This window comes from Alexandromys fortis, unplaced genomic scaffold, assembly GCF_014885135.2.
Source record: "Alexandromys fortis isolate MF-2015 unplaced genomic scaffold, M_Fortis_MF-2015_v1.1 scaffold_111, whole genome shotgun sequence".
Lineage (NCBI taxonomy): Eukaryota > Metazoa > Chordata > Mammalia > Rodentia > Cricetidae > Alexandromys > Alexandromys fortis.
The window spans coordinates 384,138-401,437 of NW_026067996.1; the positions used below are offsets into that span (position 1 = coordinate 384,138).

Here is a 17,300-nt window from a genome sequence, read left to right on the forward strand (position 1 = left end):
TGGGGACTTGGGCTCACGTGTAGTGTAGGAGGTTCTTCTGTTTATGTGTTGTTTTCATTGGCTAATGAATAAAGAAACTGCCTTGGGCCTGGTAGGGCAGAACTTAGGTAGGCGGAGAAGACAGAACAGAATGCTGGGAAGAAGGGCAGAGTGGCAGATGCCATGCATCTCCTGCCTGAGATGGACGCTGGTTAGAATCTTACCCATAAGCCACAGTCACGTGGCAATACATAGATTAATAGAAATGGGTTAAATTAAGATGTAATGATTAGCCAATAAGAAACTAGAGCTAATGGGCCAAGCAGTGATTTAATAAATACAGCTTCTGGGTGGTATTTGGGGTGTAAGCTGGCCGGGACGGAACAAGGGCCTGCTCTCCTTGCAACAACAGAGAGGTGAAAAAGACTATGTGTCATGAGAAGTGGGTCACATGTCAGGTCCATTTTCTGGGTAACTGGTCACCCAGATCATGGTTTAAAACCCTAATCATGGTTTAAACTGACACCGCTTACTGCCTCCTGTTTTTTGGGTCAAAAGTTCTTATAGCAGAAAGGCTTATTTTGGGCTCTCGGTTCCAGAGGGATAATAGTCCATGGTGCTTGCATAGAGGCATGGTGGCATAACAATGGAGGTCTCACACCTCAAACCACAAACAGGAAGCAGAGAAGGCTAGAGTCTTTTAAAACCTCAAAGCTTACCTCCAGTGGCACGCCTCCTTTAGCAAAGCCACACCTCCTAGCCTTCCCAAATAGCTCCATCAACTGGGGACCAAGTATTCAGATGCCTGAGACTATTGGGGACATCTCATTGAAACCACCACAAGTGTAGTTTGTGTCAAATTGACAAAAAAAAAAAAAAAACAGAAACTAACCAGCAACCTGTGATGCTGGGTACGGTTGGTAGGTTTACAAGGCCTAAAGTAGATGGAGTCTCAGCCCACCCAAGCTGCATCCTGGCCACACCTTTTCTTTTGAAACACTCTGAGCCACATTGACTCCTTGTTGCTCACATTCCCTAATGGTGTTGAACACCTCACTGGGTTTGTATCTGCCCCACGCTGCTGCTCTGGTAAAATCCCTCTGGGCTTCAGCCTCCTTCTGCTTTCCGAGGATTGGGTGTGGAAAGTTCTCTAAACATTCGGAGCCCAAGTCCTTTATCGTATACTTGATTTGGACATACTGTCTCCCAAACAATGGTCATTAATAATCTATTAGTTGTCAGCTGTCATTGAGTGTGTTTGTTGTCTCATAGAGACACAACAAAATTTGAGAGAGGCTGTTCTGTTATAGTTTCTGCTTTGTGGATGATAAAATCGAAGACTCAGATGAGTCAGCCCTTTGTTCAACATCAGTGGTTGGTACCCGACGAGAGAGAGAGAGAGAGAGAGAGAGAGAGAGAGAGAGAGAGAGCTTGAAACCAAGGCCTCTGCACCCAGCGCCTGGGCCTGCACCCTAGTTCCAGGCTCATGAGCCCCACAAAGGGACTGTTCAGACCACGTCTACTACACGGGATCCACAAGGGTCTGCTGAAGCTCCGCCCCGCTCTCCATCCTTCTCTTCCCCTCAGGCTGGTGGAGGAGGTGAAGGAGCTGTGTGATGGGCTGGAGCTGGAGAATGAAGATGTTTACATGGCTACCACCTTTAAGGACTTCGTCCAGCTCCTCGTGAGGAAGCTGAGAGGGGAGGACGAAGAGGACCAGTGCGTAGTTAACTACGTGAGTGCTGCCCTGGGCCTGGGGAACGCCTTCCGCAGAGACTGTTGCTGTCCAGTGCACAAAGAGAAGGCAAATCCCACATCTCAAAGCCTAGAGGGGCTGGAGAGGTGAGGAGGGCAGGCGACCCTGTGCCTGCAGCTTGTGCAGAGCGAAGTGAGCCACAGCGGTGTGAATCCCTTTATAAAAAAAGATCTAAAACAGTCTCCCTTAGGGTAGCTGGGCAGTCTAGCAGCTCCAGAGGAGTGGGCTTCTGGGTGCTTTGTTCACCTGGTTATTTGGAACAACAGCTGGGGAAGTACAGGTGGCCACCATGGATATCAGGTCACTCATAGGACAGTGGACAAACAGCCAGGGAACAGATTTCAGGATGAGGCTGGTGTCTGTGGGACTCCTGGGTTCAGAGTGGAGAGGTCAATCTGGTAGTGAAAGGCACCATGTCCGAGGGTGAAAGGGCCTCACCTTACCCATAGCAAGCTACCACCCAGAACCCCACACACCTTGCCCAGTGTCACACAAGGACCAGGCAGAGGTGGCCTCCAGCTCTGACACTGCCCAAGTCGGTACCACTCAGTGGCCCCACTGTCTAGGAGCCTCAGCCTTCACGTGGTCGGCTATGCATCCCTCTGTGCGTCCCTCTGTGCGTCCCTGGGCATGTGCCTGTCACAGAAGCCTATGTGTGGGGAGATCCGCCATAACCAAGCTTCCTTCCCAGGTGGAAAAGACAGTGAAGAAGCTGACTGTCCAGATGCCCTACCAACTCTTCATCGGGGGCGAGTTCGTGGATGCCGAGGGCTCCAAGACCTATGATACCATCAACCCAACAGACGGAAGTGTAAGTGCAGGCTACAATCCGTCCTTCCCACCCTCCTTCCACCTGTCTTCTAAGGGCACGGACCAGGGGTCTGTGCTTGGATGGATGTGTCTTTGTTACAGACACGAACGGTCCCAACCTAGGCCACAGGAATGGAGGAGGGCAGGGGCGAGAGGAGGCGGGAAAGCACTGAAGAGCCAGAGTAGGCTTTAGAGGCTGAGATGTTTAAGATCCGTCCCGCCCTTCCATGCTGCAGCTGTTCCCCTTGCATGAAGGGAACCATCAACAACGTCTTCCTCAAATGTAACACTGTGGGTTTTTTTCTTTTTTTATTGGTTTTTATTGAGCTCTACATTTTTCTCTACTCCCCTCCCTTCCTCTCCCCTTCCCTTCTACCCTCTCCTATGATCCCCAGGGTCCCAATTTACTCAGGAGATCTTGTCTTTTTCTACTTCCCGTGTAGATTAGATCCATGTAAGTCTCTCTTAGGGTCCTCATTGTTGCCTAGGTTCTCTGGGATTGTGAATTGTAGGCTGTTTTTCTTTGCTTTATGTCTAAAAGCCACTTATGAGTGAGTTCATATGATTTTTGTCTTTCTGAGTCTGAGTTACCTCACTCAATATGTTGTTTTCTAGAACCATCCATTTGCCAGCAAATATCAAGATGTCATTTTTTTCTGCTGTGTAGTACTCCATTGTGTAAATGTACCACATTTTTCTTATCTGTTCTTCAGTTGAGGAGCATTTAGGTTGTTTCCAGGTTCTGGCTATGACAAGCAATGCTGCTATGAACATAGCTGAGCTCATGTCCTTGTGGTACAATTGAGCATTCTTTGGATATATACTGGTATTGCTGGGTCTTGAGGATGGTTGTTTCCTGGTTTTCTGAGAAATTGCCACACTGACATCCAAAGGGGCTGTATCAGTTTGCACTCCCACCAGCAATTGAGGAAATATAACTCTGTGTTTGCCAGACATCTTGACCATGACTCTCATGTCATGACCCACAGAGTATGCTACACCACACAAAAGGCCACATACCTGAGGCTCTCCTTGATGAGACCCGACACAGGGATGACTTTCCGCCTGCTGGTGCCCACTAAGTCCCACAGAAAATAGGGATCATTTGGGGGAAGTTGGCAAAGTGAATCCCAAGGGGCAGATAGGATGGATGGTGCCCTCAGGATGCCAACCTTGCAAGTGTGGCATAGACAGGCCTCTGCCAGGCTCCAGGGCCTTGGGTGGGAACGGCAAAGCTGTTCATGGGCGCCTACAAGGAGATGCCGCCTCATCCTCCGCCCCGTCCTTCTGACTCCCCTTGGCTACTGCCACATCCCACAGCACCTATCAGGAATGGAACTGGAGCACGGATCCAGAATCCCTCTGTGTAGAAGCCTCTCTGGCTCAGCTCACTGCGCCAGCGGACCTCGGCTTCCAGTATGAACAGCGCCAGGCTGCCGGGGCTCCTCAGATGCAGCTGGGCTGTCATCTTCTCTGGGCTCCGTGCAGATGTGAGAAGGACGTGCAGGGGCCTCCTCAAGGCCCCACCCTCCTTTGCTGATTCCTCCCTAGCTACTAGGGGCAGCACTTTCCCTCAGTGCCAGCCTACATGGTGGGGACCCTCCTCTGGGTAGCCTAGGACGAGGCGGGGCCAGAAGAGGCTGTCATGTCTCTGTTCCGTCCACAGGTCATCTGCCAGGTGTCCCTTGCCCAGGCGAGTGATGTTGACAAGGCAGTGGCGGCAGCGAAGGAGGCCTTTGAGAATGGACTGTGGGGGAAGATAAACGCACGTGACCGGGGCCGGCTTCTGTACAGGTGGGACCCGCCAGTGGGAAGTGGTCTGGGCACTGCAGCCTAAGGCTTAGGAGATGCCTGTGGAAGAGGCAGGCGAGGTGTCCAAAGCTAGCTGTGACCTTAAAGGAAAGGTGCTGGGGTAGAAGGCTGCATTCCAGGGGAGCTACAGGCTGGGGTGCCTGAGAGACACGGCTCAGATGTGGACCAGCAAGGACTGGGGCCTCCTGCCAGCCAAGGGCAACAAAGGGAGATGTGCCCGGTCCTGCCTACCTCTCGCTGCTCTGCCTGGCTGCTACAGCTGGGACTGCCTGGTGCCAGCTCCTCTTTCAGGATTTTTAAAAACTGTTGTTATTATTATAGTGTTTGATGTATGGGTGTGTTTGTGTTGTTTGTGTGTGCAATGTGCGTAGTGTTGTATAATATGTATGATATATATGGTGTGTATTTGGTGTGGTGTGAGTGTGTATAGTGTGCATGGTATGTGTGCTGTGTGTGTGATGTGTATGGGGTGTATGGTGTGTGCTGTGTGTGTATGTGGTGTGTTTGTATTGATGTGTGGTGTTGTATGATATGTATGGTATGTGTGTGGATGTGTGATGTGCGTGGTATTGTATGATATATATGATACTGTAGTGTGTGTGTTGTGTGTGTGTTTTGTGTATGTATGTGATGGGTGGTGTTGTATGATGTGTATGATATTTGTTTGTTGGGTTGTATGTGTATGTAGTGGTATGATATGTATGCTATTTGTTTGTTGGGTTGTATTGTGTATGGTGTGTATGTGTGTGCATACTTGCACCACAGTGTGCACACGGAGGTCCGAGGTCAGCTTTCCAGAGTCAGTTCTCTCCTACCATGGCTCCCAAAGATCAAACCCAGGTTTCTGGTTTGCTCAGCAAAGGCCTTTAGACGCTCAGCCATCGTGCCGGCCACATCTTCCTCTTAATGCTCTTTAATAAGAGGAAGGGGCCTCTCTCTCTCCCTGTGGTGCCAGCTAAGTCTTGCTGGTCGTTTGACCTTGTGACCAAAGGATGCAAGTCTGAAGGAGCCTGAAGGAGCCTCGATGAAACCCTGTGACCCTAGAGCCATGGGCCACGGTGTGGGGACTCAGGGTCCCTCTTATTGGTACAAAATATATCTGTCATTTCCAGAGGGACAAGAGGGCTAACAGGAGTGATCATGGGGAACATGCGTCCAGATTCCCCAGATTACATGTTCCAATGTGAAAGCAGTTCCATGAATTTTTAAAATGTTTGTGTGTGTATGTGTGTATTAGTGTCTGTGCATGTTCCGGAGTGTGATGTGTTTGTGGGTGCAGGTCAGAGGGCAACCTCAAGTGTAAGTCCTTGTCTTCTGCCTTGTTTGAGACAAGATCTCTTGTTATTTCATGGTTGCATATGCCAGACTAGCTGGCTCCCGAGCTGCTGGGAACTCTCCTCACCTCAGGCATGCCGGGATCAGATCCCACCTCACCTCAGGCATGCCTGGATCAGATCCCACCTCACCTCGGGCATGCCGGGATCAGATCCCACCTCACCTCTCACCTCAGGCATGCCTGGATCAGATCCCACCTCACCTCGGGCATGCCGGAATCAGATCCCACCTCACCTCGGGCATGCCGGGATCCCACCTCACCTCGGGCATGCCGGGATCTGAACTAAGGTCCTCATACTTGCACAACAAGTGATTTATGCACTGATCTCTTCATAAGGTTTTGCAGCTACACCACAACAGAAAGTCATAAACCAAGACATCTATAAAGGTACAGAAATAGAGTCAGACAGATGGCCCCGCCGTTAAAAGCATATGCTGCTCTTACAAAAGACCCAAGTTCACTTCCCAGCACCCATATGGCCACTCACAACCATCTGTAACTCTGATTCCAGGGATCTGGTGCCTTCTTCTGGCCTCTGAAGGCACTGTACACACATGGTGCTTGCAGGCAAACATACACATAAAATAAGACTAAGTTAGTCTTACAAGAAAAAAAAAAACCCACAGCAGTAGAAGCAACAGATGAAGGAGGGTACAGCAAAGGGGGAAATTTCTGTTATAAGGCCCAGATGAAGAAGTCCTGAATAATCCATAGATTTTAGGGAAGAGTCAGCTAGTGTTGAAATAGGAGCGGCAGGGCTGCTTCCCCGGCACCCGGCCGCCCACATGGCTAGCTTATGCCCGAAATAATTACACGGAAACTGTATTCTTTCAAACACTGCCTGGCCCGGCTAGTTCCAGTTTCTTATTGGCTAGCTCTTACATATTAATCTAACCCATTTCTAATATTCTGTGTAGCTCACGAGCTGGCTTACCAGGGAGGATCTTAACCTGAGTCTGTCTGGAGCGGGAGAATCATGGCGACTCCTTCACTAAGCTTCTTTTTCCCAGAATTCTCTTCTGTCTACTCCGCCTACCTAATTTTCTGTCCTATGAGGGCCGAGCCAGTTTCTTTATTAATAAGAAATCACTCCCACATCAAGCTAGTGACCCAATGGTTCCCAGACAGGGCAATGGTCACCAGCTGTGAGACATCCATACATCCTTGGGCTTTTAAGACCTGGAAGCATCCTCACTGAGGTGATCTGCTGCCGCCTGGTGGCCACTGTTATAATAACCCATGCTTCCTCATGGTTAACAGTGCCAGAATTAAGAGGAAGCTTAGACTCCATCTCTAGCGATTCCTGCTTTGTGTGTGCTCAGTCTAGCCCAGCTGGGCAGGCCTGGGGCAGGCAGGACAGTGCTTCTGGAGAAGCAGCTGCGGAGTAACCCCAGGCTTGATGTAGTGCCTCTGGCCAAGGTCCTGAGGTCGGAGGCCTGGGTCACCTGAGTAACGGACAAACTCAGCAGGAAGGGATAGGAAGCTGGAGCCCTGAAATGAACTTGGTGTGGGATCTCAGGGAGACCCTACCACACATAGACTGTGACTTTGTCTGAGTGAAGAGGGTGACTGCAGGAAGATTTCAGCATCTTTGTCGGGAGCAACCGACTCTGCAGAAGGGGCAGGGTAGAAATCGCCCTACCAACTTTGGTCAGTGCCTCTGCCAGACTGAAGCCTTAGCGGGACACCCTCCTGTCAGTGAGGGGACACCATTATAAACCCCAGGCTGCTCACAGTGGCCATCAGAAGCAGGGGGGCCGGATGCTGATGAACACAGACTTACAATAGCCCGAAAGTCACTTTCCCACATGGATCTCCTGCTTATAGGGCTGGGGTCACCTCATCCTCCAGACCTCGGCCTCAGGGACATGACTGAGTTGAGCTGCCCATCAAGTTGGATGTACTTTCTCTCTTTTGAAGCTATCAAAAACACAAAGGGTGGCCTCTAAGGACAGTGGTCTCTTGGCTGTTAGCCACAGGCAGGTGACCACCTTTTCAGCGCAACTTTGTAACATTGTAACAGCGTCAGTCTATAGGGAGAGGAAAGGAAGGGGGCAGAGGCTGTCGGTCTCACACCCATCCAGAAAGGTAGACCTTATTGTCCCATCTTACAGATGGGAAAGGTGAGTCCAGCTCGTCTGAATGACGGTTCTGGCAGTGGAGGGCAGAGTCCTCCACTCCATAAGAAACGGCACTGGAGAGCAGCTAAGATGGTGGCACGCCTAAGCCAGTCTCCCGCCCTTCTCTTGATGTCGGCCAGGTTGGCAGATCTCATGGAGCAGCACCAGGAAGAGCTAGCCACTATAGAGGCCCTGGACGCAGGCGCTGTCTACACGCTGGCCCTGAAGACGCACGTGGGCATGTCCATCCAGACTTTCCGCTACTTTGCTGGCTGGTGTGACAAAATCCAGGTGGGGTTTGAACTCCCGTGTGTGCATGCGTGTATGTGCGGGCGGGTTCCAGGGGAGGTGGCAGGAAGGGTGGCATCCTGCCAAGCACGCTGCCAAACAGCTACAACAGTGGCGGCTTACAGCATGGGCTACTCACGATTCTGCAGGTGAGAGCCCAGAGGCTTGGCCAGTTTCGTGCCAGGGCCTCACAGTATGCCCAGCATTCTGTCGCAGATACCTAGAAAGTCAAATGGTAAAATGAACGGGTAAATTCTGGCTCACGGTTTGGAAGGCCCCCTGCCCAGTCTGTTGACTCCGTGGCTCCTGGGACTGTCGGCACACATCAGGCTACAAGAGTGAGTGACAGAGCAAAAGAGGGAGAGATGGAGTGGAGAGTTGACTAGCTCCTTGAAGGAGACCCCCCAAGACCTAACCTCCAGCAGCTAGGCCCCCACTTCTTAAGACTTCCTCTACCTCCTAGTAGTGCCCTTTTCGGGAACAAGCCATTAGCATGCGGGTAATAAAATCCAGCTATGGCAAGTGCATGGGATGGCTGGGCCTCACCTTGAGGCTCCGAGGGAGGCTTGTTTCCAGGACCATTCAGGGGTTGCCAGAGTCCTGTTTGGGGGATTACAGGTACCCTGTCTGTGCTGGCTATAGGCAAGGGCCTCTCCCACTACTCCTGGCCTGAGGCCTCCATCTTCCAGTGACGTCATCTGTGAGTTTTGGGTGCCTGCCACTGCCTTTTTTTAAGATTTATTTATTTCTTATGTATATAATATTCTGCTGCATATATGCCCGCATGCCAGAAGAGGGCGCCAGATCACATTACAGATGGTTGTGGAGCCACCATATGGTTGCTGCGAATTGAACTCAGGACCTCTGGAAGAGCAGCCAGTGCTCTTAGCAGCTGAGCCATCTCTCCAGCCCTCTGCCACTGTCTCATAATTGTGGAATGTGGTCCTAGGAGTTCCTGTGGAACCTCTAGGCCCATGCTCCCCCTACCCCCTGAAGTCAACTGGGAGACCTTGCACATACCCCGTCTTGGGGTCAAGCACCCCATCTTGGAAAGTTCCCCAGGGAGAGGAGGGCTCGGGGCTCTTCTCCAGCTAGGAGCTGAGAACTATGAAGCATGGTGGCCACGTGAGAGGTGGACTACCAGCCACCACCCCCATCCTGTCTCCTGTCACTTCTCTGGAGCTACCTCTTCCTGGGCCCCCTGGTTCTAGGGCAGGCTGGCCTCCAGGGGCCTCCTCACCCTTTCTCTGCTCAGATATTAGCTTTCTGCGCTGACGTGGAACTGTTGCTTTGCTCCTCTGGGTGTCCAGCCTGACGCCTCTGAACTCCTGCCATGTTTCTTCTAGGGTGCCACCATCCCCATCAACCAGGCTAGACCCAACCGCAACCTGACCTTGACCAGGAAAGAACCTGTTGGGTGAGTGACAAGGCACAGTGACATAGAGTGACAAGGTGTGTTCTGGGATGCCACACACCTGCCGGCAGCCTGTAGTATCCCTGTGCGTATCCATACATGGGCACTGCTATGGTCGCTGTCTTTTATTAAAATGTACAGTAACTGTCAATCTGAGCCATGACGGAAAACAGGGGGGCTACATCTTGACCTCCACCGTCAGTCTCCCTAGCCACATGGCCACCTGCAAGCTGGAAGGCCGGGGAGACAAGAGCCACTCTGTCTGAGAAGCTGGAAGGCTCAGAACAGGAGTCGCACATGGCACAGCCCCCCAGCCTGGTGGATGCTACCACCCACATTCAGGGAGCGGCTTCCCTCCTCAGTTCCCAGAGACTCCTCGAAGTGTGGCTTAGCCAGTCTCCTAAGTGTTTCTCGGTCCACTCAAATGGAGAGCCAAGGTTAACCATGGCAATGGTGCAGGGCTGAGCTCAGTAGGGCAAATGCAGAAGCAGACTGCAGACGAACCTGGCCCTCAACACCTCACCTCACACGCGGAGGACCCCAGGCACATAGGAAAAGGGAAGGCATGGTGGGACACCTTGGCTATAGGTATTCAGAATCCTTGTGTCACAAGCATGGGGAACCTCTCATGGGTATATGGGGGACTTAGGAGCCTGCATATGGCTCTGTAGGAACAGGGGCTCTATCAAAAACTCACTGCCATGGTCTTAACACATTCTCCTGAAGCCCGGAAGTGGGAGGAAAGATAAAGGGAGGGAGGGAAGATTCAGATCCTGCAGGGCACCTAGGATCACTGTGTGAGCCAAAGGTGAGAGGCCTCCCACCTAAAGTAGCCACCAAGAGTTGCCGTGGTCTGCATGGCTTAGACGTTGATCTGACTTGGGTAACGGAATGAAGAAATGATAGCCCACATACAGAAAGGCTGGGATTGGGCGGGCCTTGTGTCCTGATGGAGACATGCCAACAGCAGACTGGAAACTCAGTGTACTTATTTCATACATCTGAATTGAGGAGCCGGGTTTATGATATGCAGCCGAATAAGAAGGTGGGTTTTAGTTCATCTCAGTGCGGGGGGGGGGGGGGGGTCTCTGTAGGGGAGTGACCTCAGGTGTGAGGGTCCTAGAGGGGGAAGCTATAACTGGCATTTGTGCACATGCTGTTAATGTCTATATGCAGACGAGGGGAAGGCATTGCTGTCCCCATGGTAGAGGCACATGGCTGCTTGGTTCCATGGCTTCAGGCCTGCGACCACCCAGCATCATGGCAGAATCAAATGGCACAGGAGGCTGCTCACCTCACGGCAGCCAGGGACCCTTCGACACCTGGGGACACGTGAAATCCAAATTTGTGTGGCTGGTGGCTGCCAACAGCCTTCAGCATTTCTTACATAACCGTCACCCTGACCTCCATCTCTGTGGCTATGCCACATTTCCTTTGTGAGTCTGAGTGTGTGAGTTTGTGAAAGGGGGCATAATTCACCCTATAGCAGGGGATCTCTTCTGGCATTTCCCTTATTTGGGTCTCCCTAAGATCCCACTTCTCCCCATAGCCACCATCCAACAGCCTCTGTCACCCACCTAGACCCTCTATTATGCCAGGTATCTGCTGGACAAAGGCATGCAGCCTTCTAACCCCCAGTGCCTTCTACCACTCCCAGGGTAATGTGCAGGCTCCCAGTTGACCCTGTTCCATGCGTGCTCTGGCGGACACCTACCATGCCTCCCTTGAGATGCCTCACAGCCAGCCTTCCCACCAGCCTCTGTGTGTGCTTTCTCAATACCTGGGTCCAATTAAGAGGCCTCCTTTCCGGTCCCTTGATGGTAGTGATGGTGACACAGGAGCCCAGAGAGGCAGAGCCACACGGGAGTAAGCTGTGGCCAGCATGCCTGCTCCCTACCTCACCCAAGTCACACTGATCTGAGAGGCTCACACACCAAGCCAGAGCTTCTCAATGGCGACTGACCTCCCCAGACTTCCCACACAGACCCCGTCTTTTCCTCTTGCTGGATTGGCCTCCAGCCTGACACTTGGAAGGGCCATATCCCTGCTGGCCCATCTTATGCCATGTCCTCTCATGACCTGATCTGAGTGCACACCTGTGTCTGTTCCCTGTACCCGCCCCCTGCTTACCTTCCTCCCTGGACACTGACCTCACCCCAGCCAGTCCATACTGCAGCATCGGAGGGATGGGCTGCCTCAGCAGGGCCATTGCCTTTCCTGGAAGTCCAGGCTTTGACAGCCACAGCTGGGGAGTCCACTCTGGGCAGCTTGGCTGAGGAGGGATAAATGCCCTCTGCTGTTGTTTGCAGGGTCTGTGGCATTGTCATCCCCTGGAACTATCCCCTGATGATGCTGTCCTGGAAGACCGCAGCCTGCTTGGCTGCTGGGAACACTGTGGTGATCAAGCCTGCCCAGGTAAGCACGTTCTGTACCAGCCCGTGGCCCATGAAGGTGATGGGGAGCTCACTCTGTCAGGAGACGGGACCCTTAGCCTACACTGCACTGCTGCTAGGAGCTGGCCCTTAAAGCCCAGCTTAGCACAGATGGAGACACGTGTCAGGGATGGTACTAGATGTCAGAGCAAACTGCCCAGCTACTACTAATGGAGACCTGGAGACCGAGCTGGCACACATCATTGCTCAGTGGGCAGAGGACAGAGTTTCTGCATCCACTCTGGATCTACACCCTGGATCTTGTTTTATGTCCCTTGCCTGTACCATGCTCAGAGCAGGCCAATGGTGCCAGTAAACTTGGTTCATGGTCTCTTTCTGGCTTCAGAAACCAGAAGCCCTAGAAGGAGGTAGTGTGGGCAAATATGTTTAGGAACCTTCCAGCTAGGCTACGAGTGGTAGGCCAGTAGAAGTGGGATTTCCTGGGCCACAGGTGCCCTCCCGCGCGTATGACAGCATGCCTAGCCTCAGTTTCATCTCCACACTGATAGCCATTCATTCGCTGCTGCCTCCTGGAGGAACCGGACACCAGGGGCCATCCTTGGAGTGGCCAGTGGTCCTCCAGGTCTTTGAAGCCCACTGGCCTGGAGGGCAGCAGCATAAGAAAACACTGAAGATCCTAGACCGTGTGTGCCGGAGTCCGCTCTCCTCCAGCTTTTTTTCACTCATTGTTTTGATTTTTTATTTTTGTTTGGTTCCCTTTTGCTTCCCGTTTCTCAGGCTAAATATAGAGTTAGATTGAATTACAACAGTAATTGGACAGTTAAAATTCCCATTTGTATTTCATTTTTGGAAATATCTTTTCATAGGGGTTTGTTTAAGAAGATTGCACTTGGGTCAAAACAAACAAACAAACAAACCTGCCCTCTGAAAATTAGACTCAGAGGACAAAAAGACGGTTGGACTTCGAGGTGGAGCAGCAGTTTTTAAAAAGTTTGCTGCTCTTTCAGGGGTCATGGGTTCACTTCCCAGCAACGACCTCAGGAAGATCCAGAGACTCCTACACTTTCTTCTGGCCTCTGTCCCAAGTCAGTCAGTCTGTCTGTCTGTCTGTCTGTCTCTGTCTTTCATGCACACACACACACACACAGAGAGAGAGAGAGAGAGAGAGAGAGAGAGAGAGAGAGAGAGAGAGAGAGAGAGAGAGACTCCAGCTCAAGTGGGCGCTCACCCGGGCTCTTCCTATTTTTTCTTTGCCTTTTTTTTTAATTTACCTTTTATCAAGTCTCCTTTTGCCCAGGTTAGTAGTTTCTACATGCCATGTTGCTGAGGAAAATCTTCAGCTCCTCCTCTTTCCACTGCTGAGTTCTGGGATTCCAGGCATGGGCCAGTACACCCAGTTTCTCTGTACTGAGGATGGAGCCATGAGCTTTGAACACCCTAGGCCTGTCTTCCCCTTTCCACATAGGCCAGACCCCCAGCAATGCCTTCCCTTGTTTTTTTTTTTTTCCACAAGTTAATTCTGTCTATATTTATTTCATGTGTATTGTTTATTTACTTATTTTTGGTGTTGTTAAGACAGGATCTCTCCATGTAACCTGGCTAACATATTCAACAAATTAGCAATTTGCAGCACCAGCTTATTTAGGCTGATAAAAACCCTCCGAGGTAGACCTTGATTTCTGCTAAGGGTGTGGTGCTGTCTGCAGGTCAGGGTCCTTGTTTTGGTTCAGGTCAGCCTCACCCTTGGGTAAACTCTGTCCTAAGAAAGGCCACTGACAAGGTCTAAGACCCTGGAGTCACAGCTCGTCACCCAGCCAGGGTCCTGTAGGGGATATGAAATGACCTGACCTTGACTGGAAGAACCACTGAACCAGCGGTGTACAGGAGCCAGAGCGAGGATGAATGTTAGGAACGGGAAGGGCTGGAAGCCAGCAGGGCGGCCAGAATTACACAGCACAGAGAGCTGGTCACCAGGGCCCTGTGGCCATCCAGTTTCACAAGGGGCCTCCTCCATAGGTTGGTGCCTGCAGTTCTCTGAGCAGAAGCTGGTCTCATGCTGAGGGGCTGCTGAGGGTCACCTTGCTGGAGGAGCTGAGCCCCTCTGGATGGGCTCCTAGCCTGTCCCTGACACTGCTGCCTCAGGCCTCAGTGTAAACACTCTGAGAAGAGATGATCATGGGGTGGAAAGAGTCTGGGCCTGGCTGAGGAGCTTCTAGTAGGGGAGTGTAGCATGCTGGGGACTTACATCATTTCTGGGAGAGGTTGGGATGTTAGCTGGGTGGGCAGTGCCTATGGTTGGCCATGAGCATGGCATCCCTATGGTCATCCTGCTGTTCTACGCACTGCTCCCCCTTCCTGCTCCTGGGAGAAAGACTATGAAGGGAGGCTGCACCCTACATCCAAACTCTCCCACACTCAGACTTCCACCCTGTTCCTCCTTCAGGTGACCCCACTCACAGCCTTGAAGTTCGCAGAGCTGACACTCAAGGCCGGCATTCCCAAGGGCGTGGTCAACATCATCCCTGGATCAGGTAAGTCAGGGATGGGGAAAAGGCTGGGGCTTAGAGCATCAAGGCACACACATGACCAGAGTGGTGTTGGGAGGGCGGGGATGACCCTGTGGTGGGAGGACATGCACTGAGGAGACACGGTGCCTGGAAGTGTCTTAACTTTCAGTACTTTCTTGGATGCTTTCTGTTTTGTTCTCGTCTACACTCTGGATTATCTATGTGGCTAGGGAATTGTCTGCCCTTAGACTTATAAGAGAATTCATCTGTAGAACATTCTAGGCTTAGAGCACTTGGGGATGCAATGTTACATTAGCTTCTTAGTTAATAGTCTAGTTTATAGGCAAAATTGTATCACACAGATTCAAAACTTGTTGATAGGGTGTTGGAGCCAGTGTCGCTCCAACACAATTATTTTCCCTAACTGGACTGAAACGGAGACACTAGGAATAATCAGACACAGCTTACACGGTCATGATGGAAGGGCATCTCAGGGTCTTTTCTCCTGATCACCTCCTGCATTTATTCTCCAAACAACTTATATACCATCACATCAGTAGAGCCGGAAAATACATTAGGCTGTCGGCTAGGTAACCAGGTGAATGGGCTCTAGTCACACCCGCATCTACCTGTATGCTAGCAGTCACATAGGCCATGAATTAGCATCTCTATAAGACATCCTCCAAATCACAAAGGAAGAAGCACCAAACATCCTGACCATTAGGTCACCAGCTTCAGCCAACACCTCTCCTCAGGCGATCTAAATTTATAACAGAAGAGAAAGGGTCCAACTAAATAAGAAAAGAGGAAGTAGGCTAGAGAGATGACTCAGAGGTTAAGAACACTGACTGCTCTTCCAGAGGTCCCAAGTTCAATTCCCAGCAACCACAGAGTGGCTCACAACCATCTACAGTGAGATCTGGTGCCCTCTTCTGGCTTGTAGGCATACATGAAGGCAGAACACTGTATACATAATACATAGATAAATCTTTTAAAAGATGCCTGATGGCAGAGATGTAGATGATATTTTTTTGTCCTTTTGTGTCCTTTTACTGTGATTTCCGTTGTCTTTCCCTGCAATCAGTACTGTCTACTTAAGGTCTGCTCTGGTGTTGATAGAGGTGCCTATGATTCCATGACCTTTCTTGCCTACACGTTTACTTTCAACCTGTTCACACCTTTGAATCTTAAACACACTCCATGGGACAGCATGTGTGAACAAATCTGGGGGCTGTTGCTGTTTCTTTCGGTCTTGTATTCTTTAATTTTAAAAGAAAAATTGTTTTTATTTTACGTGTATGAATGTCTATCTGAATGTATATTATGCACCACATGTGTGCAGTGCCTGTAGAGGCCAGAAGAGGGTGTTGGATCCCCTGGGACTGGAATTAGAGACAATTGTGAGCTGCCATGCAGGTGCCCAGAATCAAACCTAGGTCTTGTGAAGAGCAGCAAGTATTCTTAATTGCCGAACCATCTCTCCAGCCCTGTTCTTTACTTTTTGATAGATAGCTTTTACATTTAATGTTATTTTGCTGTAGTTAGATTTGACATTTTACCTTTTACTTTCTGTCCTCTCTCTTTACTCCCTGTCAGTATCTCTCTTACTGCTTTATTGAACCATGTCATATTTTAGTTTTTTATGTGGAATCTTGTTATGTTACTAAAGATTATATCAAACTCCTGAACTCAAGTAGTTCTCCTGCCTCAGCCTCTTGAGTGCTGGAACTATAGGTTTGAACCATTGTACCTGACTGACATTTTAATTTTTTAAATAATAATTTTTTGCAGTGTGTGTGTACATACATATAAGTAAAGACACACATGTGTGTGTGTTTGTTAAACCTTTTCTTTAAGATTTTAAAAAATTAACACTTATGCATTTTTTTTTTTGTTTTGAGACAGGGTCTCGCTTGTATAGTCCTGGCTGCCTTGGAACTCACTGTTTAGACCAGGCTTGCCTGGAACTCATAGAGAATGCCTGACTCTGTCTCCTAAGTGCTAGTATTATTTTTTGATAATTTTCTGTGTGTATCAGTGTGTGGGTATGTGCATATGAGTAAGGTTGACTGTGGAGGCCATAGTAGCTGTAGCTGTAGTTAATGGTGGTTGTGAGTCAACAGGCCTGGCTTCTGGGAACTTATTTGAGTCCTGTGTGAGAGAACACATGATCTTATCTTAACCACTGAGCAATCTATCTAGCCCATTGTGTTATTTGCTTCTCTGCTTAGAAGCTACTCTGCGAGTTATCATTTACTTCTTAATTCATGAAAATCTACTTTACTGACTCTGGGGAAACAGAAAATTAACCTGATGTAGTTCTTCGACTTCCTTTTGTATCACAGCCTAGGAGGCCAGCTCCCAGGACTGTACTCAGGGTAGCAAAAAGAATGCCTTCAGAGTATCTGGGACTTAAAAAAAAAATCTTATCTGAGGGCTAGACTTTTCTATCCGAGGGTAAATAAGGAAGTACACATGCTTTTCTGATGGTAAATTTCTCCTTTACTTCATCTTGAAAAATCTTTCTGAAGATCTCTGTCTCCACATAGTTACATGTCTCCCTGGGCATACATACATCTCTCTACTACACAGCCACACACCTCTAGACATAGTTACATCTATTTTCACACAGTTGCATTCTCCACACATTCTCCATATATTCTCCACACAGCTACACACCCTCACCTTCTTTGCACAGCCACATTTCTCTCCACACAGCTGCATTCTCCACACAGCCATGTACTTCTTCCTTCGCACACCTCTCTTCCGTACAGATACATCTTCTGTCTCCCTCTACCCACACTCTGTTACATGTCTTCACACTTCTCTCTCTCTGCACATTCAGCCACAGCTCCCTTTCAGCACACACACATACACACACATAC

The 17,300-nt window shown here is 50.1% G+C and overlaps 1 protein-coding gene across 1 annotated transcript in view; it reads left to right on the forward strand.

The window, feature by feature from the left end:
- The window catches only part of Aldh1l1 (aldehyde dehydrogenase 1 family member L1), a 47,171-nt gene that overhangs the window by 16,394 nt on the left and 13,477 nt on the right, over window positions 1-17,300 (forward strand). Inside the window, exons 10-16 of the mRNA XM_050160223.1 lie at window positions 1,567-1,714; window positions 2,427-2,546; window positions 4,212-4,339; window positions 7,954-8,104; window positions 9,448-9,518; window positions 11,825-11,930; window positions 14,352-14,439. Coding sequence (XP_050016180.1) covers window positions 1,567-1,714; window positions 2,427-2,546; window positions 4,212-4,339; window positions 7,954-8,104; window positions 9,448-9,518; window positions 11,825-11,930; window positions 14,352-14,439 — 812 coding nt within the window. The remainder of the gene's footprint in view (window positions 1-1,566; window positions 1,715-2,426; window positions 2,547-4,211; window positions 4,340-7,953; window positions 8,105-9,447; window positions 9,519-11,824; window positions 11,931-14,351; window positions 14,440-17,300) is intronic.